This window comes from Microtus pennsylvanicus, chromosome 14 (genome assembly GCF_037038515.1).
Source record: "Microtus pennsylvanicus isolate mMicPen1 chromosome 14, mMicPen1.hap1, whole genome shotgun sequence".
NCBI classification, from domain to species: Eukaryota; Metazoa; Chordata; class Mammalia; order Rodentia; family Cricetidae; genus Microtus; species Microtus pennsylvanicus.
This window is the reverse complement of record NC_134592.1, coordinates 38,484,288-38,504,911: the sequence shown is the minus strand read 5'-3', so window position 1 is coordinate 38,504,911 and position 20,624 is coordinate 38,484,288. Positions and strand designations below refer to the sequence as shown.

At 49.5% G+C, this 20,624-nt stretch overlaps 1 protein-coding gene across 1 annotated transcript in view; it reads left to right on the top strand.

Moving 5' to 3' along the window:
- Fntb (farnesyltransferase, CAAX box, subunit beta) overlaps positions 1-7,517 on the top strand; it is a 67,682-nt gene extending 60,165 nt beyond the window's left edge. The window contains exons 10-12 of the mRNA XM_075947662.1: positions 905-1,016; positions 2,166-2,280; positions 6,155-7,517. Of these exons, the coding sequence (XP_075803777.1) occupies positions 905-1,016; positions 2,166-2,280; positions 6,155-6,286 (359 nt within the window). The 3' untranslated portion in view covers positions 6,287-7,517. The remainder of the gene's footprint in view (positions 1-904; positions 1,017-2,165; positions 2,281-6,154) is intronic.
- Positions 7,518-20,624: the final 13,107 nt, after the last annotated feature.

Below are 20,624 nucleotides of genomic sequence, written 5' to 3'. Positions count from 1 at the left end.
CAGTGGTAGAGAGAAATTGCCTAGAGTGTGTGAGCTTACATTCTCTTCATTCACTGTTTGTGTTCACATTAGACTTTTGTAAATTTTACCCAGAGGTTTTTATACCCACCCACCCTAGGATTTATATACCTGTATCTATGAGATTTTGGGCACTGTTCCTTTTCTCGATTACCTTGTACACCTGCTTAAATGAGATGTTTCACTGCTATTTGCAGTGATGGTTATGGAGATGATGTAGCAGAATAGAAGTTTGTGCTTATGTGTTACATGAAAAACATATGGTTATGGAATTATAATTGTAACTATATAGGGGAATGCAGAAGAACCAGGGTGGTGCGCTCCTTCCCTGCTAGGTAACCGTGTGACTCACAGTATTCTCTCACTATTGGCTGAACTTGAGAATGAAGGCGCCAAGGGCTAGGGATGTAGCCCAGGGATGGAGTGCTTGCCTAGCCTGCACAAGGTGCTAGATTCATTCTCCAGCATTGAAAGAAATGAAAAGAAAATCAAAACCCAGGATAACTTTAGCGCAGCTCCCAGCATGCTGGTTGCTTTTGCCTATGCTGTCTGTGGTGCGGACCTGTCAGCAGTAGTTCCTTCAGGGACGAATGTCCCAGTCCTGGGCAAGTCTGGGATTTAGTTCAAGATTAGAAAAGTCAGAGTGAGCAATTTGGCCGCTACCCCCAGTAAGTGTTCCTTAGCTGCTCAAGAGTCCACAGGACTAGCGGGAATGTCCTCAGGACACACTGACCACTGCTGGAGATGGGGACCACTATATCCATGCTGGCTGGTATACTGCATCCGTGTTCAGGAGAGGGCTGTGTGATGAAGCTAGCCGGTGTACCAAGAATGAGTGGATGAGACTAACCACTGATGTCCTTTCGGGTCCTCTGTCCTTTACCAGGTGACCCTGCCCTCAGCATGAGCCACTGGATGTTCCATCAGCAGGCCCTGCAGGAGTACATTCTGATGTGCTGCCAGTGCCCAGCGGGGGGCCTGCTGGACAAGCCCGGCAAGTGAGTGTCTTCTTGGGAATGTGGGAATATGCCGCCTGGCCCATCAACCTGGGGCATCCCTGTCCTTCAGCTGCTTAGCACTGACATTGTTCAGGGAAAGTGCTAGGGTTTAGGCAGCCCCTCCAGTGCCACCGAGCCTTCACTTCTGGCCCCTCAGCTCATATCACCTTCCTGCTCCCCCAGAAAGGCAAATGGATTGCTGGCTTGGTAGCTTTCCTTTACTAGTTTTGTTTCTTTTGTTTTTTTGTTTTTGTTTTTGTTTTTTTTTTTTTGAGATGGGGTTTCTCTGTATAGCCCAAGCTGTACTGGAACTCATTCTGTAGACCAGGCTGGCCTTGAACTCAAGAGATTCACCACCTGCCTCTGTCTCTGGGATGAAAGGCCTATATCACCATGCCCAGCTTCCTTTAGTGTGGTGTTGTGTTTTCCTTGTTAAGCCCATTAACTAGAACAGGCTGTGGATGGAGATACAGATGAGTGGTGGCGGATTTGCCTAGCATGTATGTCGTTCTGGGGTCGTCCTGTGCAAGATAGGACAGCAAAGTAGAGTGGCCTCTGGAGCCATTGAGTGCTGTTAGCAGACTGTAATCCAGCAACCATGCTAGCGTAGATTAAATGACTAAATGCGATGTGGTATATTGTGTATGGTAGAGTAAATAAAGAAGGCAACTAGAATCTGAGATGTTCGCTTATGCTAGGCATACAAACACCGCTGCCACCACCACTACTGCTGCTCAGGGAAAGGCTTGCCCAGCAGATTATCAAGAGGAGTGTGATTGAATTCTAGACATTTGGTGATTTTTCTAGAGAAGTACATTAACTTAGTACTACCACTGGCGAACCCTTTCCAGAAGGCTGGGAAGACCAAATGACAGTTCCCATGGCTGAGGGTGCCCTGGCTTAGCATGTGGGAAGCCCAGAGTTCCACCTTCATCCCTCCAACAGACAAACTAAACAGAAAGAAAAGACTAGAGTCCCATTGTTCGGCAGGGCTGGGAAATGGGACCTTTAAACCCACTGCTGGGAACAGCCATGCTTCCTCTGGCCCTGTAGAGGAAAGGGTCCAAAGCAGGGCTGCATCACGGACAGGCCTCTGGAGAAGGGTGGTAGAGAGGAGACAGGGCTTCTCAGAGCTGTCTGTCCTTGCAGGTCCCGTGACTTCTACCACACCTGCTACTGCCTGAGTGGCTTATCCATCGCCCAGCATTTCGGAAGTGGAGCCTTGCTGCACGACGTGATCATGGGTGTGCCTGAAAATGCTCTGGTAAGGCAGGCAGGGGTTCTGCTATGGAGTGTGTGACCCTAGGAAAAGACCATAGACTCAATCCAATTATAATTCAATGAGTTCATTGATTAACTGCTAGCAGGATGACTCTCTGAGCCAAATTGGAGATTGCTATGAAGGAAGGGTGTGGGGACGGACTTTTAAAGAGGAAAACCAAGTGAAGACTTTCCTCATCTATACAACAAGTAAAACCTGTTCCCTTCTGCCAAGCGAAGTGATTACGGCAACTCAGAACAATCTTTGGGTATCTGCATAAGCGAATTACAGAAGCAAAATAGCAGGTCGTTATATCAGAACAAGTTGATAGTCGTGGCTGTACATTTTTGGGTGGGGGTCACTGAGTCAAGGTTACTGGGAATTTACCTTCCTGGGACTGGAATCAGCAACAAATGGCTGGGGGGGGGTGCTTGGTGTGTATGCCTCCCCTGTATGGTGGCAGTCTGAGGCTAGGCGTGTAGCTCATGGCTTGGGTCCATGCAGAAATGAGTCTGAAGAGCTGTGAGCTCCGCCCCCAGCTCCACAAGAAAAGAGCAGGATGCTGCCTGCCATGACCCATGCTACAGCAACCTGGCAGGAGGCGACACTCTGTGCCTAGACATGAGCCCAAGAAGCAAATACAGCGGAGACCGTCCACAGAGCCACCTGTCACGGCCACCCAGATTGTGAAGCTCTGCCTCCAGCAGATAGAAATACCGAGTCTTCCCTTTTCTCCTGGCTTTTGCGTCTTTCCTTTGTTTGCACTGGGGAATGTTTCAGGCTGGAGGTGCAAATAGAGGACAGCCGGCTGAAAAATCATTTCTTTGTCAGGTGCCGCTGTGCCACTCTGGAGACTGTAGACACAGTAGACCAGGTTGGCCTTGAACTTGTATCAGTTTCCCTGCCCCTGCCTCCTGGGGTAGTTGGGATTGTAGGCTGCATCTGCTACACCTGGTCCAGCCTCTGGCGGGGCACGTGTGCAGGCGCACTTGGAGGCCAGAGGGCAAACTCAGGTGTCATTCCTCAGGAGCTGTACACCTTGTTTTTGGACTTGAGCACCTCACTGGGACTGGGATCTTGCCTATTGGGCCAGGCTGGCTAGCCAGTCAGTAAGCCCCAGGGATCTTCCTGTCTGCCTCCCTGGTACTGAGATTGTCAAGTGCACCAACCACACGTGGCTTTTCACATGAAACCGGAGATCAAACTCAGTGGCTTGTGTTTTCAAAGTAGGTATTTTACTAGCTGAGCCCTCTCCTCAGCCCCTCAGTCAAGGTCAGCTCCAAATCTTTCTTAGACACACGTGAGGGCCAGTGGGAGGGCTCGGCGGGTTCCCACACAAGGCTGATAACCTGAGCTCAGTCCCTGGAACCCACATTGGAGAGGGAGAATTGATTCCTGCACGTTGTCTTCTGACCGCCATCCGAACGCTATGGCTTGTTTGTGCCCTGCATCACACACACCAAGTAGATAAATAAATAGAAAACTGTTTTTAAGATTGATAGGAATTTTTTATTATAATCTGTTTTTCAATTTGTTTTAAAATATACTGACCTCATGAAATTCCATGGGTAGCTTCCTGCCTCTGCCCCTCCCCACTTTTAGACAGGGTCTCACTCTGCAGTGCTGCGGGCTGGCAGGCCTAGAACTCTCGAACTCACAGAGATCCACCTGCCTTATCTCCCGAGTGCTAGGGTTAAAGGTGTTCACTGCAATGTCCAGCTTCCCTTTCTTTGTCTCTTGGAGATTTTGTACAGGCGGAGGGCTAGGCCTGTAGCTCAGCTGCTGAGTGCTCACCTAGCATGCAGGAAATCCTAGGTCCCTCTGTACTGTATAAACCAAGCATGGTGGCGCCCAGCACTTGAGAGGTAGAGGCAGGAGATCAGAAATTCACTCATTCTTAGCTGCAGTCCTTTTAGATGGAGCCCAGCCTAGGATACATGAGACCTTGTCTAAATAAATGAGGGGCTGGCAGGATGGTGGAGCAGGTGAGGGTGCTCGCTGCCAGGCCTCATAACCTGAGCTCACTCTGGAACCTGTACAATAGGAGAAAACCAACTCCACCGACCACGTGCTGTCTTCTGACCCTCCCCACACACAGGATGGGTGTGTGGGTATAAAGAAAGCGAAAATCTTCTGCAGCTGTATCCTCCTCCTCACTCTCCCAGAGAGGGCCCTGAATACTGCTCTAAAACCCTGCCCTGTTCAGACTTTAAGTTTTTCTGTGATGCAGGGAAATAACGTAAAAGAATTGAAATATGACCGGATACTCTCACCCTCAGAAAGAGCTGTGTTCTTTATTCTTAACTATGAACACAGATAGATGTTCACCGTTTTAATAGCTGAAACACTCCCAAGTATCAAAAGAGTGAAAGCTGTCTTGGTGGATGCCCAGTGCTGGCCAGCCCCTGCTCTCTCTGTCATAGCTGTAAGCTTGTTTTGAAAGGAACTTTCAGGCCAGGCAGTGGTAGCACACATGTTTAATCCTAGCACTCAGGAGGCAGAGGCAGGCGGATCTCTGTGAGTTCAAGGCCAGCCTGGTTGACAAGAGCTAGTTCTAGAACAGGCTCCAAAGCTACAGAGAAACCCTGTCTCAAAACAAAAACAAAAAAAACCATAAGAAAGAAAAGGAGCTTCCAGATGCTTTTGTGCAGTGCTTTTGCTCATTTAAATCCAAAATGCTTGAAAAGCTACAGCTTTCGAGTGTCGTGGCGCCACTCAAAGAGTTTAGAGCCGGGGGCTGTGTGTGCACCTGTAATTGCAGTATGGGGAGGGGACCTCCTGTCAGAAAGACGGGCTCTTCATTCCATAAAGAATAAAGTCATGTCGTTTGCAGGATGATGGTTGCAGTGGAAACACAGTAAGTGAATGGAGCAGTCTCAGGAAGGTCCATGGTTTCTCTCTTTGTGGGCCCTAGGCTGCATACAGACACATTAAACATGCACATATCTATGACATGAAACTAGACATCAAGTTGTCTGTGGGGACAAAGGGGATTAACGGGTGGGGAAGGGGTGCTAAGAGGGAAGGTGGGAATACAGGGGGGCGGGGTATGATCAGCATACAGCGCGTTCATGTACAAACTTTAGCTGTTAAAAGTTAGAGTGTTCCTCACGCCTCTCTTCTCCTTTCCTCTTGCACTTTTGATCTGGGCTCCACATGAGAGAAAATGCAGCCTTTCTATGTTAGAGGTATTAAGGGAAGGGCAGTGTAATATATGTACCATGAAATCCAAAGGGGCCACTGTTTAGGGACCAGCAGAAGTGGGGGGCCAAGAAGCAAATAAGAACAAATCATAAAGCATACACGAAAATGTCACCATGAAGGCCAGTGTAGTGCACACCTGTGGCGCTACAGGTGAAATCAGGAAGGTCAAGAGTTCAAGCCCAGCTTACATCTGAGGCCAGCCTATGCCAGCCAGCCTCTTAAAAACAGAATGAAACGAAGAGAACGCTGTAACAAACTTAGTACTTTGTCTGCTAACTAAAAACAAATTTAGTAATAAACAAATTATGATGCTTAAGAAAAGGTTTTGGAGCAAGAGACATAGCTTAGAGCTGGACACATACTTAACGTGGGAGGTGCTGCACGTAACAGGTAAAGTCAACGTGGATATTCCAAAGTCCAGCAAACTCCAGAGTGTGTTTCAGCTAGGCACGAGCATTGCCTGTGTCACTGAAAGTATGTCTTTAATAAGTGGCCGTGCCATGTTCCCTTGTGTGTACTATGACCGGTTCCCAGCGGATACTGGTCTTTGCACATTTGGGCCTGGAATAAGCCCCTGTGTGTATAACTCACGCTCCTTTAGTCTAAGTTCCTCGGGTGAATTCCAGCCAACCAAGAGTCACTGGTGACGAACCCGCGTCTCTTCTCTTTGCAGCAGCCCACTCACCCTGTCTACAACATTGGGCCTGACAAGGTGATCCAGGCCACCACACACTTTCTGCAGAAGCCAGTCCCAGGCTTTGAGGAATGTGAAGACAAGTTGACCTCAGATCCGACCACCGACTAGAGGACCGCATGGCTCCCCCGGCTCCCCCATCAGACAAGGTTTCTCCGTCTGGGTAGCTTATGTGAGCCTCGGCCACTGTGGAGTTGTGGTTTCTTTGTCCTTGCCTGTCAAACAAAACAAAGCCAGCAGCTCTGGGTTTGGAATACACAGTGGTGTGATTTTTTTTTTTAAATTATTTTCATACCTGTCAAGCCAAAACTCTGTGAGCCTGCATAGTGGGGTTGGAGGAGAGCGGTGCATGCTGGGAAGAAGCCACCTCTCCTGGCAGCAAGCAGCCTGGCCCACCATGCTGAAACAGAGGGTGTGAGTATCTCAGCGTCGCAGCCACTGCTGTGACGCCCTCCTGCACACCACCTTTCAGTCACCAGATGGTACCCACTCGGTAGAAATGTCAGCTCCGTGCCATGCCAGGGTGGGCTGTGGGCCTGTGAGCTCCCTGGGAAAGACCCTTTGGGCTACAGCAGTGCCTGTTTGTCTCCTTCACCCCAGTCATCTGCAAAGGACAGCGGCTGGGAATGGAGAAGGGTCTTAGCTTGAGTTCCTCCCCGCAACCTGGGAGAACCGAGCCAGGCATCTCTCCAAGGCCATCTTTGGTGTAAACAAGACTTGTTTTGTCCTAGGTATGATGACTAGACCCAGGTAACCAATTATGATTGGAAAATAAACCTCTAGGCCAACTCTGTGCCAGAGGAAGCAGCCTCTCCCAGAGCCCAGCCCTGCCTCTCCCCATCATGTACTCGGAGAGGCCCTCTTCCTCCTCCGGGCTGTGCTGCAGCCCTGGCTCCTTTATTCCTTCGTTTCCCTCACCCACCCCCAAAAAGTGTTGTCTTTTCTCATCCAAGGTATTAACACTACTAAGGTGTTCATCTGAATTGATGACTCAGGATTTATCCCTGCCCTGCCCACTCCAAGCTCACTGAAACTGAATCAGTGCTAGGCAAGCTGGCTGCCGTGGTGATAGTGGTCTTGGGTGGTAGGGCAAGTACTGCCAGTGTGCCGAATCCTGGAGCTGCTTCTGCGCCGGCCCTTTCACAGTCGGCAGGGAGCTGAGTTTGGCCACCCATCCACTGCTACAGTCTCAGCCTTCATGTGAGCAGGCAGACAGGAGCTTGGGGGCGCAGCATGAGGCTCTTCCCGAAACCACTGACCATTTGCTGCCTCTGATTCCCTCTTGCTTTGGTGTACTGGACTATGTATTACCTCCTTGAAATAATAAAAGAGTAACATTTTCTATGCTGTTTTTTTTCTTTTTCTTAAGAAAAAAATTTGGATGTGTATGTGTATATCCATGAGTGCGTGTACTTGAGATTGTGTATGTGAGAGAATGTGAGTGTCTGTAGAGACCAGAAGAGGGCACCAAATCCCCTGACTCTGAAGTTACAGGTGGTTTTTAGTGGGTTCAGTGTGGATGCTGGGAACCAAATGCAGATCATCTGGAAGAACAGCAAGTCCTCTTGCCCTCTACACTATCTCTTCTATCTATACCAAGAAAATTCCTTCCAGGTGCCCGTTTGCTTATGGGGATTTCCTGTCTCCTGCATATGAGTGCAGTAGAACTGCATTTCCCCTTGGCCACCTTCTCCACACATTGAATTTTGACATCTGTGTTTGTCTCTAACCTGCCCATGGCAGGGACTTCGCTCTGGCATTGCATAGCTAGGGCTGGTGGGTGGACATCCTGGCCATAGGTAGGGGCTGCCGTGGGTATCACTGGAATACCGCCATTACTAGAAGGACTGTCTCACAAGGAAGGCCAAGAAAGCAACATTCTGTGGCTTGCCCTTTGGGAAAGGAGACAACCTCAGAGGAAACTCCATCCATGCAAATAATCCGGCTGCATTCTGAATGCAACTCCCACCCTGGCAATTCTGCTAAAAAAAAGGGGGGGGGTGGTTAGGATGCAATCTAACATGTCCAAATGTATTTGCCCACCACTGACAGTAGGAAAAGCCTAAAGCACTGCAGTCACTGAGGTCAGGAAAGCACTTGGGACTGAGATGTCTTCACCCCCAGGAGCAGGGCCGGGAAGGGCAGGTGGAGCTGGGCAAGAGAGCGAAGAAAGGCTGTGCCCCGTCCTGCGTCTCAGGCTTGTGCTGCCGTTTCTCTGCTTCCTTCTCTGGAGAGCTTCCCGATTCAGCCATCAGGTGGCCGGAGAGAAGTCTCAGGTTTGGTTTGATCCATATTTTGTCATGTGGGGTGTCAGGAGAAGACACTACTAACAGCATTTGACCCCAGGAAATATGTCCCTACCAACAAATACCAGACTACCACAGGTGTGTTCACGTAAGGATCCTGCCAGCCCTTCCTGGCACCAGAAGGCAGGACTCCTAGATCAGCCTCCTCCTTCCAGGTGGCAGTTCTAGAGAGTGCTTTCTCAAGCAGTCTTCTCATTGCAGCCTTGTTTCGGAGTGACGTCAGGTGAGAATCTAGCCATAGTTCCGTGGACATAGCCAAGTTCAAGGTCAGAGAGGAACTACCAGCCCCCTCATTCCATCCTTCATCACTGCTCTACTGTGAGCTTCCTGCATCCAGAGTCTTGGTTGTGCTGGGGTTTCCCCATTACCAGATCGTCTCCTCTGCTGAGATTGATCTTGCTCATCCCAGATTCCCAAGAGTTCCAAGAAGACAGCAGTTCGGGCCCAGTTTCTGCAGTCATGGGCTGGGACTGAGATTCCTCCTCTTTGCTTAGCCCAGGACTTATCTGGGGCTGTAGAGTCGACATCAGCCCCAGCTCCCACCTCGTGGCAGAGCTCCCAGAACTGCCTTTGGGAAGGAGTGCAGCTGTCCGGAGCCAGAGAGCCAGCCTGAGCCACAGATCCTTCAGTGATCTTCATTTTAGATCTTGCCTTTGGTCCTAGCTGTCCTTGGCCAGGAACCCCTGTGTCTTCTGGGTCTGTGACTGCAGAGCTGCACAATCTATCCTTAGGCGTTTCTTTGAAGCACAAAACAGCAGTGTATCTTCCTGTGTCAGTACGACAGCACCATGAAGTCCACCTGATCCGCCATGCCATGGGGGTTATGGACTCAACACCTGGAAAAGGGGCTGGACTGGCCCAGGAGTCTGAAGGAGGAAGATGGTGGCTCTCAGAACTGAGTTAACTAGAGCTTTCTAGGGTCAGACAAAACAAAAGGCCAAGGTGGGCTACTGCAGAGTTCTAGTGAATGAAAGCAACATGCCAGTTGCTGAGTCTCTTCCTGGTGACAAATTCCCTAACAGATTTGTCACGTAGGCCTTAGGGACACTAAGGGCCAGAACACCCTTGTCTAAGCTGTTTGGCAGACAGTGTAGTAGTACCCTATAGGAAGCCACTTGGCAGAAAGACCATACAAAAGATGCTTAAATACCAGTGCCAGGGAAGGTCCTCTGCCAAGGGCTAGCCTCATTCGGGTCTAGCTGTGTTGCTTCCTGGTGTTTTATGTCATCAGAGATAAAATTTAAACAACATGGAGATGGGAAGACACGATGACAGCTTGTGAGGTAAAGCCTGCCACTAGGCCTGATGACCTGAGTTCGGTCCCTGGGATCGAAAATGGCAAAAGGGGAGAAGCGGCCCTACAATTTGTCCTTTGACCTCAACATGGGCACTGTGACATGCATGTGCATGCATGCGTATATGCACACATCTGCATGCATGCATATATACACACGCACACACACACAGATAAATTAATAATTTAAAAAAGAAAACTGAAAAAGATGACTTCGTGGCTCAGAGAAGTTGTTGCTCTTCCAGAGGACCTGGGTTCAGTTTTCAGCACTCACATGGCAGCTCACAACTGCATGTTAATTCCAGTTCCAGGGGATCCAACACTGTCTTCTGGTTTCTGTGCACACTAAGCATACATGTGCTGTATGCATACTTGAAAAAAAAACATGCACAAATAAAATAAAATCCTTAAGGGAGGAAAGCTTGAGTGATGGTTGGCTGCATGTCCATCACTCTACTGCACTAATACTTTAAACTTTAAACTGTATAGACTGTACTATATACTCCTGTACTGGCAGGAGCTTCATAGCCAGGGATTAGAGATGGAGGTGTCTCGGGCCAGAAACAACAGCTTGGCAGTAGACTACTTGGGTTTTATAGCCAGCATCACAAACTAAAAAGGCAGCAGCAGTAGCAGGTGTTCCGTGGCCCTGAGTGCGGTGTGGCTGTAGCTAGAGGCAGGACCCACTGGCTTCAAGGGTTGGGTGTCTGGTCAGCAATGCTAACATTCCATCCTGCAGATTAAAGAGCTTAGTGTCACTAGACCCACCTCTTGTCACAGTGTGTTCTGGGAAACGACAGGAGCTCCCCATAGCTTCCAGCTTCTGGCTCCAAATAGGAAACGGATGCGTTTATACCTGCGTGCTGTCTAGACTCTCACTATGGCCTCAAAAGTTAAAACTCCTGCACGGAGCACAGCTCAGTGAAGGTACAGACTGGCACTTCTCAATTACGTCCTTCTGGGATGGGTTTGACTCAGGGATGTTTGCTCTTCTGGAGCGGATCTGAGAACTCTGACAGTGTTGCTTCCATCTGGGCAAAGAGGGGTGCTTCAGGGGGAACTGCCATATCTTCGTAACATGTTCTCTTGCAACTGTTCAACTCAGCTCCACCACAAAACCACAGGAGTGCGGCTGGGTCCCAAGCCAGGCTGTTTATGAAGACAGGTGGTGGCCCAGATTTGGCCCATGGGCTGCAGTTTGCCCTGGTGGAGATGCCAACTCATTTGTATCCATTTAGTGTTCTGCCCTATCTTCATGGCCAGGATGCTTACTGTGTACTGTGCGATCAAACAGATGCATTTGGTTGAGTCTCAGGCTTAAGCACTGCGGTCACTCACTCACACTGCTCAGGGGCGTTCACTGCCTTGGACAAGGGTGGAGAACACACAACTGAAGATGATGGTGAAACTGACAGCTGCATTGGTGCTTCGTCTGTGATTGCAGGATTCGGAAGCAGGGACGAGAAGGAGCCCAAGTTCAAGGCTAGCTTGGGCTGCAAGGTGACCCGACAACCTACATTTGATCTCTGGACCCCACCTAGCAAAAGGAAAGAACTGACTCCTATAGATTGTCCTTTGATCTCGACACGTGTACTGTGGTATGCATGTGCACATACGTGTGTGCACACACATAAATAGATAATACCCTAAAACAGAGTGTTGGAGCTGAAGGGAAGGTTCCATGCAGATGAGTATCGAGTGCTAGCCCAGACTTTCTTCCCAGTGGGGTCTACTGGGCCTCACCAGCTTCGGGCCTACATCCTGGTCACCTGCTTCTCTCTCCAGTGGGCAATGAGATGCCATCAGAAGCACACAATCTTCAGAATGGGAATTAAAACCCAGATGCAGTGTTGCAAGCCTGGAATCCCAGCACTGGAGAGGTGGAGGTGGCAGGATCACTAAGGCCAGCTGGTGTGGTAGCACATGCCTTTCATCTAGCATTTGGGACACAGAGACAGGAGGCTGTGAGTTCACGGCCAGCCTGATCTACACATGAGTGACTTTTGGGTCAGCCAGGGATATATAATACATAGTGAGATCCTGTCTCAAAACAACAATGACAAAGAGAGAGAGAGAGAGACAGAGAGAGAGAGAGAGACAGAGACAGAGAGAAGAAAGCAAGTAAAATCCATGGTCAGCTATATATACAGTGAGTTAGAGGTCACCCCGGGCTACCTAGACTTGTTTTGAAAAAAATAAGAAAAACAACATCAACCAAAAAGAATAAGAATAAACAAAAAACACCAAACCTTTAAAAATCTACTAGAAGCTCTGTCTCAAGCACAATTACTGGGGAAGGAAGGAAGCTCTGCGATAAGTTACTTTCTGTTGCAGTGATAAACATGGCCGAAGGTAACTTCTAGAGGAATAAAAGTCCATCCTGGCAGCAAGTGGCAGGCACAATAGCAGGAACAGGAAGCTGAGAAAGCTCATCTTTAATCCCAAACATGAAGTAGAGAGTGAGCCGGAAGTAGGCAAAAGGATGAACTCTCAAAATTACGTGCAGTGATCAGCTTCCTCCAGCAAGGCCACCCTGCCTAAACCTCCTGAGCAGCGCCACTAATACAGGACCAAGTGCTGGGATACCTGAGACAGTGGGGGACATTCTCGTCCAAACCACCACAAGTTCAAATTAAAATCAGTCAACAGGGGAAACAGGTACTTAGGAGGCTAGTGAGGCCGCTGGCCACCACAGCGAATTAGTGACAGAAACCTGGAGTGGACAGCTCCCATCCATTCCAGCCCCAGGTCAGCCATCTTGACCTGTCTCTGCTTTAACTACTTGCTCAGGGTTGACAGGAACCACAGATAAGCCAGGCAGCCTGTTTTAGTCTGGGGATGGATCCAGAGCCAAGAACATGACCTAAAACAGTCCAGAGACTGTTCCATAATCTCTGGATTATGAAGGCAACATGTGAACAGGTTTTGTACTATGCTTGGCTGGTTAGGTGTGGTCAGTATTCTTCTTACTTTTTGACAGTCTATGTAACACAGGCTGGTCTAGAACGCAGGACCCTTCCTTCTGCTTCAGTCTTCCATGTGGTGGGATGACAGGTGTACCACAGCACCCAGCTTGTGAGTATAGTCCTGACTTCAGATCTTCAACTTAGGATGCGCTTGTCAACAATCCAGGTACAGCTGTACTTGCAAGTGAGAGCATCTTGATGGATCTGAAACTATCCCAGATCACTCCTGAGGCCACAAAAGCCCCAGCTACTACCTGAGAAACAGCACCCCCCTCCCCTCCCCAGCGATAAGCCATGGCCGTCTGCCTCAACTCTTTCCTGCCCTCTGACCCTTGGTGCAGTCTTACCAAGCAGGTGAGGCAGGTGTGTGACCTGTGTTTACGAGAGAAACAGGCCAGAGAGCTGAGTGACTCACTGAGCTCTCTCTCTGCTGTCGGGTGGTGGAGTCCACCTGAGCCCAGACCTGCTGCCTCCAAACTGCCCAAAGACGTTTTTTCGTTTTGTTTTGTGTGTTTATTTTTGTCACCCCAGACTTGTAGATGAAGAGGTACAAGGGTGACTGACCTAAGGGTAGGGGCAGTTTATGTCTTCCAGGGCTGGATGACTGGGGCCTGGAATTCCTGACCCCATTTTTCAGCGGGACGAGATGGTGACAGCAAAAGGGACAGGCCTACCCCATCCTTCCTTTCTTCTGAGATGGTGTCTCATGCAGTCCAGGCCTTGAACTCATTCTGTAGCTGAGGCTAGTCTTGAACTCCTGATCCTCATGCCTTGACCTCCTGTGCTGAGGTTATAGGAGGGGTGGGGTGGGGCACCACCACACCTGGTTTACTCAGTGGTGGGGCTTGAACTTAAGGCTTCATGAACGCCAGGCAAATACTCTAGCAATTGGGCTATGTCCCCAGCCCCTTCTAAAGGACCTCATGCCATGGATGATCCATGGTATAGAGTGACAGTCTCTGAATCAAGTGTGTGCCACCCTGCTGTGACACTTGGTTACTCACAGCAAGGCTGTGATGTAAGTCTCCACGAGCTGAGCTAACCGCAGTCCTGGTGGCAACCAGTCGCAGCGTGTCTAACCGGTTCCTGGACATCTTCCTCACTTCCCACAAGGACAGCTTTGCTTGAGCTCTTCGCCAGCCGGTACAGGAACTGGGACCAGGCAGCCGAGATTCCTTCCTCCTGCCACTCTGGCATATCCAAGAACAAGATCAGGCAGGAATAGAATTTAGTTTAATGGGAACTTTTCATTGCCCTCAGCAAGCCCTAAGCAAATACAACTTTAAAAACAACCATAAGAATACCCATGGTAAGCCAGCACTCAAGAGGATCAGTTCAGGGCAAGCTTGGGTTACCTAGTGAGTTCCAGGCCAGCCAGGGCTATAGCAAGACCCTTCTTCCAAACAGAAAACAATAATGATAATAATAAAGTGTATTTTAAAATAAGGCTTTGACTTCGCGTGTGGATCAATGGTAGAAAGCTTGCCTAGAATGTATGAGGCCCCGAGTTCAAGCCCCAGCACAGATAATGTGGATGTGGTGGTTCAAGTCTGTAGAGGCTGGAGGGTCAGAAGTTTTAGGCCAGCCTCAGCTGTATGACGAACTTGAGGCTGCTACATGAGACTCTGTCTCGGTAAGAAAAAAAACCAGGGGGCCTGAGAGATGGCTCAGAGGTTAAGAGTACTGGCTGCCCTTCCAGAGGACCCGAGTTCAGTTCTTGGCAACCACATGGTGGCTCACAATCACATATGACATCTGGTGCTCTCTTCTGGTGTGCAGGCACACATGCAGACAGAACACTGTATACATAATAAATGAACAAATCTTAAAAGAAAAAAAGGAGGCAAGAGAGATGGTTCAGTGCGTAAGAGAACTGGTGGTTCTTTCAGAGTTTGATTCCCAGTACCCACATGGCTGCTCATAACCATCTGTATGTAACTCCAGTTCCTGGGGAGGTCTGCTGCCTCTTTGGACCTCCTTGGGCTCCTGCATGTACACAGGGCATATATAGGCTCAGGTATACACTATATATATATATATATATATATATATATATATATATATATATATATATATATATATATATATAAAACCAATTTTTTTTTTGAGACAAGGTTTCTCCTGTAGCTTTGGAGCCTGTCCTGGAACTAGCTCTTGTAGACCAGTCTGGCCTTGAACTCACAGAGATCCTGCCTCTGCCTCCCGAGTGCTGGGATCAAAGGCATGTGCCACCACCGCCCAGCAAAAACTTTAATTTTTAGATTGACAGAAAAATCACAAGCATAGTTTCTATACACCCACCACCAGTTTCCCCCAGCTGTTAAACTTTTACAGTAAGGGGCCAGACTGTCCTCAACTGGGGTTGGTATGACGTTTTTGATTACTCAGCTTAGCTCTGGGGGAGGAAACCCAGAGGTAAGTCATGGCAGCGTTGACCTTTATCACTGTCAAGCTACTGTGGTCAGGTGTCCCCAGACTCTTCCTCCCTCCCTTCTCATGTGCCCTAGAGAGGAGTCACTATGGTTACCCCACATCAGGCTCCGTAATTTGAAGGTGGAGCAAATCAATTAGCTGAAATTCCCCACAGATCTGTTTACTACTCATTCATTCCTTTATTCAGCCCTTTGTATCGGCAGTTCCCAGCCCATGGATTCAATGGAGAACCAGAAATACTAGAAAAACGGATGTCCACACTGAACGTGTGCAGACTTTCCCCTTCACTGCTGCTCCTGAAACAACACAGCTCAGCTGCTAGCGACACGGCGTTCACGTTCTATTAGGAACTGTAAACAATCTACAGCAGTGGTTCTCAACCTTCCTGTGCTGTGACAGTTCCTGTCGCAGAGCCCCCCCCCCCCAACCATGTTATAAACTGTAGTATCTGTATTACATTGTAGTCTAGGTATCTGATATGCAATCCCAAGGGGGTAGTGACCCACAGTTTGAGAACCACTGACCTAGAGGTTTGGGAGAGGGACAGTACTTGGGATTAAACTCTAAGCCTCATATGCTAGACAAGTACTTTATGACCGAGCTTCATCCTCATCCTCAAGAGATAAAAAGTACACGGGAGGACTTATGGAGGTTATGTGTGAATACTCTGCCATCCAACTAAGAGGCCTGAGCATCCGTGGCTTTGAGGACCTAGGAGGGATTCAGAGCCAACTTACAGTCCTAAATCTCCCGAGTGGGTGGTGCATGACAGCTCCCAGACTACATGCTCCTAAATACCTGTGAGTCAAAACCATGCTGGGCTATCCCATTGAAAAAAAGAGATGACTGCACATCCAGGCTTCTCCCGCTGTGTATTTTCCATGACTTTGTAGAGGACCACGACAGAACAGGCACTTGGCTAAGGTAAAGCAGGAAGAACTGACCAGCCTGAGGCCTCTTGGGAGCTTCTGGGCTGAAAGGCCTGCTCACATCTGCTCGCTGCATACAAGGAGGGGGTGGCCAAGACTCACTTCCTGGACAGGAAATGAGGTCAAGTTGTTGGACCCAGAGTCCTTCTTCCCTGGCCTCTCAGTGGCCCCGTGGCAGGTGTTTGCTGTGGACGTGACATTCCATTCTTAGGCTTAGATCCGCCCCTACCATCTCGGGGCTATGAGGACACCAGGAGATGGGGGAAGAGTGACGGTCAAATGCTGTGCATACAGCCACACTGCCAGCTGGACTCCCTGAACTGAGTGACCAGATGGCCAGTGGCAGTCCTGTGAGCAGCCGGTTCCTTCTTGAGCCATATTCTGCAAGGCTCATGCTGTTTCTCGGTCCTGCAGGAACCACACTGTAGAAGCATACTGTCTCTCCCCACTGGCCAGCACCATCGGGTTTGTTTTCTCTGGCAAAGAGCTTAATCCTTGGTCACTTTCGGCACTGGAATGGAAAATTCTGGTACAGCTTTCTTAATATTGTATCCTTGATTCCTTCGTTTGTTTTCCTCCCGGCTTTAGTTTGCAGAGACTGCTGGGTAATTCTGTCCGGAGAAAGCTGTAGGAATACATGGCCCCACCCTGCAATGAACACCAGGGGCCAACCACCCTGACAGGTGCCTGGTACTCACAGCAAGCCTGGACAGCTAGACGGCACAGGCAGAGAAGGGACCCTGCTGTGACTCCAGGACCACCTGTTCTGTACCCTTTAAACACACCCATCCTTCTGGTTTCCGCAGCCATGTGAGTGTGCTTGGGTCCGGCCCCAGGTTTGTCTGCCTCACCTCACTCCACTATGAGGGATCCCATTATGAAATGAACATTTTTTTTTTTTTGTCCTATAAGAAGCCTGAGCCATTCTTCCTAGTTAAAATTTAAAGACCAAAGCACACACCCTCTCCTTTGAAGCTTCCTCAGAGGAAGCCTGAACCCCTGTGGGTTACTGCACAGAACCCCTCTAATGCACCATGGGGTTAGCATGGTTTTAAGCTGCTTCTTAGAGGTTTGGAGGAAGGCTTGTCTGGCTCACACGGGTGGAAGTCAACAAATCCACCCACCCTGAAGAGTGTGAACAGGCAGTCAGGGGGCTCACGACTCACCCCAAGTCATACTCATACATCATTTTCTTTACCTTAGAAAGCAGCAAGAAGTTTGCACACACACAGACCACTGATAACTTCATCTTTCTTCACCTCAACCTATCCCACCTTTCCCACCCCTCAGATATGGCTCTCCATCCCCAAAATACTCCTATGCTCTATGTTTGGTAAGGCAAACCGAAGTCCAGGAACTCCCCCAGTGGGTTAAACTCCCTGGCTTCTTAAAACTCGCTGCTTGAAGAACCGGCTTACTGGGAGGCAGGTAAAGTCCAGTCTGTTTGGGTACCCCAGGAAACGGCTCAGGAGGGAAGGCGGAAAACAGTAACTGGCACAGACCCTAAAAAGTCCCGTGTGGAAGCACCGGGCTGGCACACAAAGTTCTCTGAAGAAACCCAAGCTGCAGCCAGAGGGAGATGGGTGAAGGTACCAGGATGTTAATGCGTAGGGGCTCTGACTCAGCCAGCAGGGATACTACTCCTGAAGTCTACCTCAAAGGTCTTCCTCGAGTTCCTCAGAGAGCAGGTGAAGCGCATTTGCCCTCTGGTACTCGTAATTTATCACATCCCCTCCTCTGCAGAATCTTTATACAGCAAACCTCCACAGCATCAGTACAGGGCGGGGCTCAGTCACTATTGCACCACCACCCAGGCAGGACAGCTCTGGACCACGTGGCTGCTGAACTAAGATCTGTCAGTGACTTATTCTCTAAGTGCTAGGTATACTTCAAGGACATCTTACGTGTACACCCAAGTGTCACAGTGGTACTTGGTTATTGTCCTTGCGTGATGACTCTGGGTACTGGGGCAGCAACTGGTGGTGACAAGCAAGGGAACTTAGCCATGTGGGCCCAGGCCTCTGGCTTGTGAATGAGAACTCCTGGAAAGGAATTCCGCAGGGCTAGAGAGATGGCTCAGCAGTTAAGAGCATTGACTGCCCTTCCAGGGGACCTGGGTTCAATTCCCAGCACTCACACGGCAGCTCAACTGTCTATAACTCCAGTTCCAGGGCTTCTGACACCCTAACTGATAATTAGCAGGTAAAATTCCTTTGGAGTGAATGAGCAGACTCCTAGATCCCACCAATCAGATCATACCCAGGGCCTACAGTCATCTTCCCTGCTGTGCTATCATCTGGCTGCCTGAAGAACCCACAACAGATTTTGAAGTTTCTTAATTTATGGCTTTATGTCCTGGCCCTACAAAAAATTTCATGTGACTTTCCATACTGGAAGATGGAACTTGGGGTGATCTAAATCAGTGTTCCCCAGCCATGGCCATTTATATCTGGTTCCAGAATAAACTCTTTATCCCCTTTGACATGGGGGGTTTTTGCACCAAAGGCCTCAGCTACACCTGCACTGGCTCCGCAGTGCTTCAGGTCCATTTCCCTAGGTCGGCTGAAAGGTGAGGTGGGGGAAGGGAGAGATCCATCCCTCTGCTGCAGTGCAGTCGAGCCAGACTGAACAAAACTGCTCAGAATGCGGTAGTTAGAAAATGATGGTGTTTTCTTCAGACAGGGTCTCACTATGCAACAGAGGCTGGCCTTGAACTCCCCATCTTTCTGGTTCCGTCTCCCAAGTGTTGGGATTACAGGCATGTACCACCATGCCCAGGAACCTGTTCTAGTGCTTTATCCCAAAGGACTAACCAGGAAGTCTATTTGTGAATGTTCTACCTAGGGAGAGGAGAGTAGGGGTGTTAACCACCTTGCTGCACGAGGCTGGCAAATCTTGTCCCTACCTGGGTCTCCTCCTGGCCTAGAGAGTCTGAGTTTTGTGTTCCTGGGGCTGTGAATAGACTACAAGACGACAGAGAGCCCTGCTCTGGCAGGATCACAAACATCTGAGCCCAGTCTGTGTGTCCTGACACAGCTATTCTACAGGACATTTGAAAAGGGTAATGTGATGTCTCAATCCTGGAGTCCCACTGGAGCAGGTACAGTGGCGGGGAGCTACTTTCATTTTCCATGCAAACAGAGCTCAGATGCACGTAAGCAGCTCAGCCCAGCTGTGCCTCACTGGCTCCAGGAACCACCTGTACATAACTGCAGCCTAAGCCAGAGTGCTATAGGTCAGGGAGGCTGGAGCCCTGGAATCCCCTGAACAAGCGTTCTTGGGGAACAGCCCGACCTGCTTGGGGCTTCAGTCAATTTCCCACAGACAGCCTCAGTAGGAACCTCTTCCGTGCTGAGGAGTCTACTGGTCTAGTCCAGGGGTCCTTGCTCTTTGGTCCAGGACGTGTTAGGACAGAGCAGGTGTGAGAGGCATTTGAGAGACACGGAAGTCAACCCTCATCCGGCCAGTTGTGCTGGATGAGCTACCATTTCCTATCATGCATCCGTCACTGGTCACATTACCTCATTTAGTACACACAGCCACCTTATAAAGTTACTGCCATCGTGAGCCTCATGAGGTAAGGATGCTGAAGCTGAGAGCAGCTACTTCCTGAAAGACGCGACATTAAACCTAGGCAGTCTGACTCCAGAGCCCAGGCGCTCATACTGCCATTTCTGCAAACAGAATCCTGCTTAACTTCAGTCGTAGTTCACGAATGTCCTCCTCCCACCCACTCAGCTTTGTTTCCTAAACCTGTCCCAGCTGACAGCTGTTAGGTGGTGTGGCACACACCTAAAATGCCAGCAGGTGGGAGACTGAGATGGGAAATCTCAATCTGGGTTACCCAATAAGGAGGCTAGCCTGGCCTGCACACAGAGCGTGTATCAAGAAAACACCAGGTGACAGCTGCGAGCCATTCTCTGAGAAGACCGGCACGTCAACAAAGCCCCCAGTGTATGCGATACCCTGTCAGGGCAGTTGCAAAAGTAGTCATACCACCTTCACCGCTGTAAGGAGGAAGCTGTAACTTTCAACAGGTCCCTAAGGGAAGTTAACTCGCTGCAGTGAGCAAGCAAACAGAAAGTCAGCAGGTAACGTGGGTTCTGTGGAGACCCATGAGTAGTGACAAAAACAAAGGCATTTCATTGATGGACATCATTCTGCATAGACCACAGTCAGATTCACGCGCCCATGGGGCGTACTTACAGTTCTGACACACATGCCAGAAGTTTAGCCTTGACTTCTATTTGTCCCCTTCAGCAGAGCGCTCTCCATCCTGTCCAGTCTACCTACCAGAACCCAGCCAGCCTATCAAGTAGTCTAGATCCTCCCAGAGAATCCAGCCAGCCATTGCACCCCTTTACATGGCTCACGAACCCACTGAAGCCTAAACTTAACTGTCGTCCCATACCATCTTGGAGCCAGGGCCTAGTTCCCAAGATATGCTACCAGCCAATCAGCTTGGCTGCCTCTTTGGGTCTGCTCCTTGGCTGCTGGGTGCCTAGCCTTCTACACCTGCCA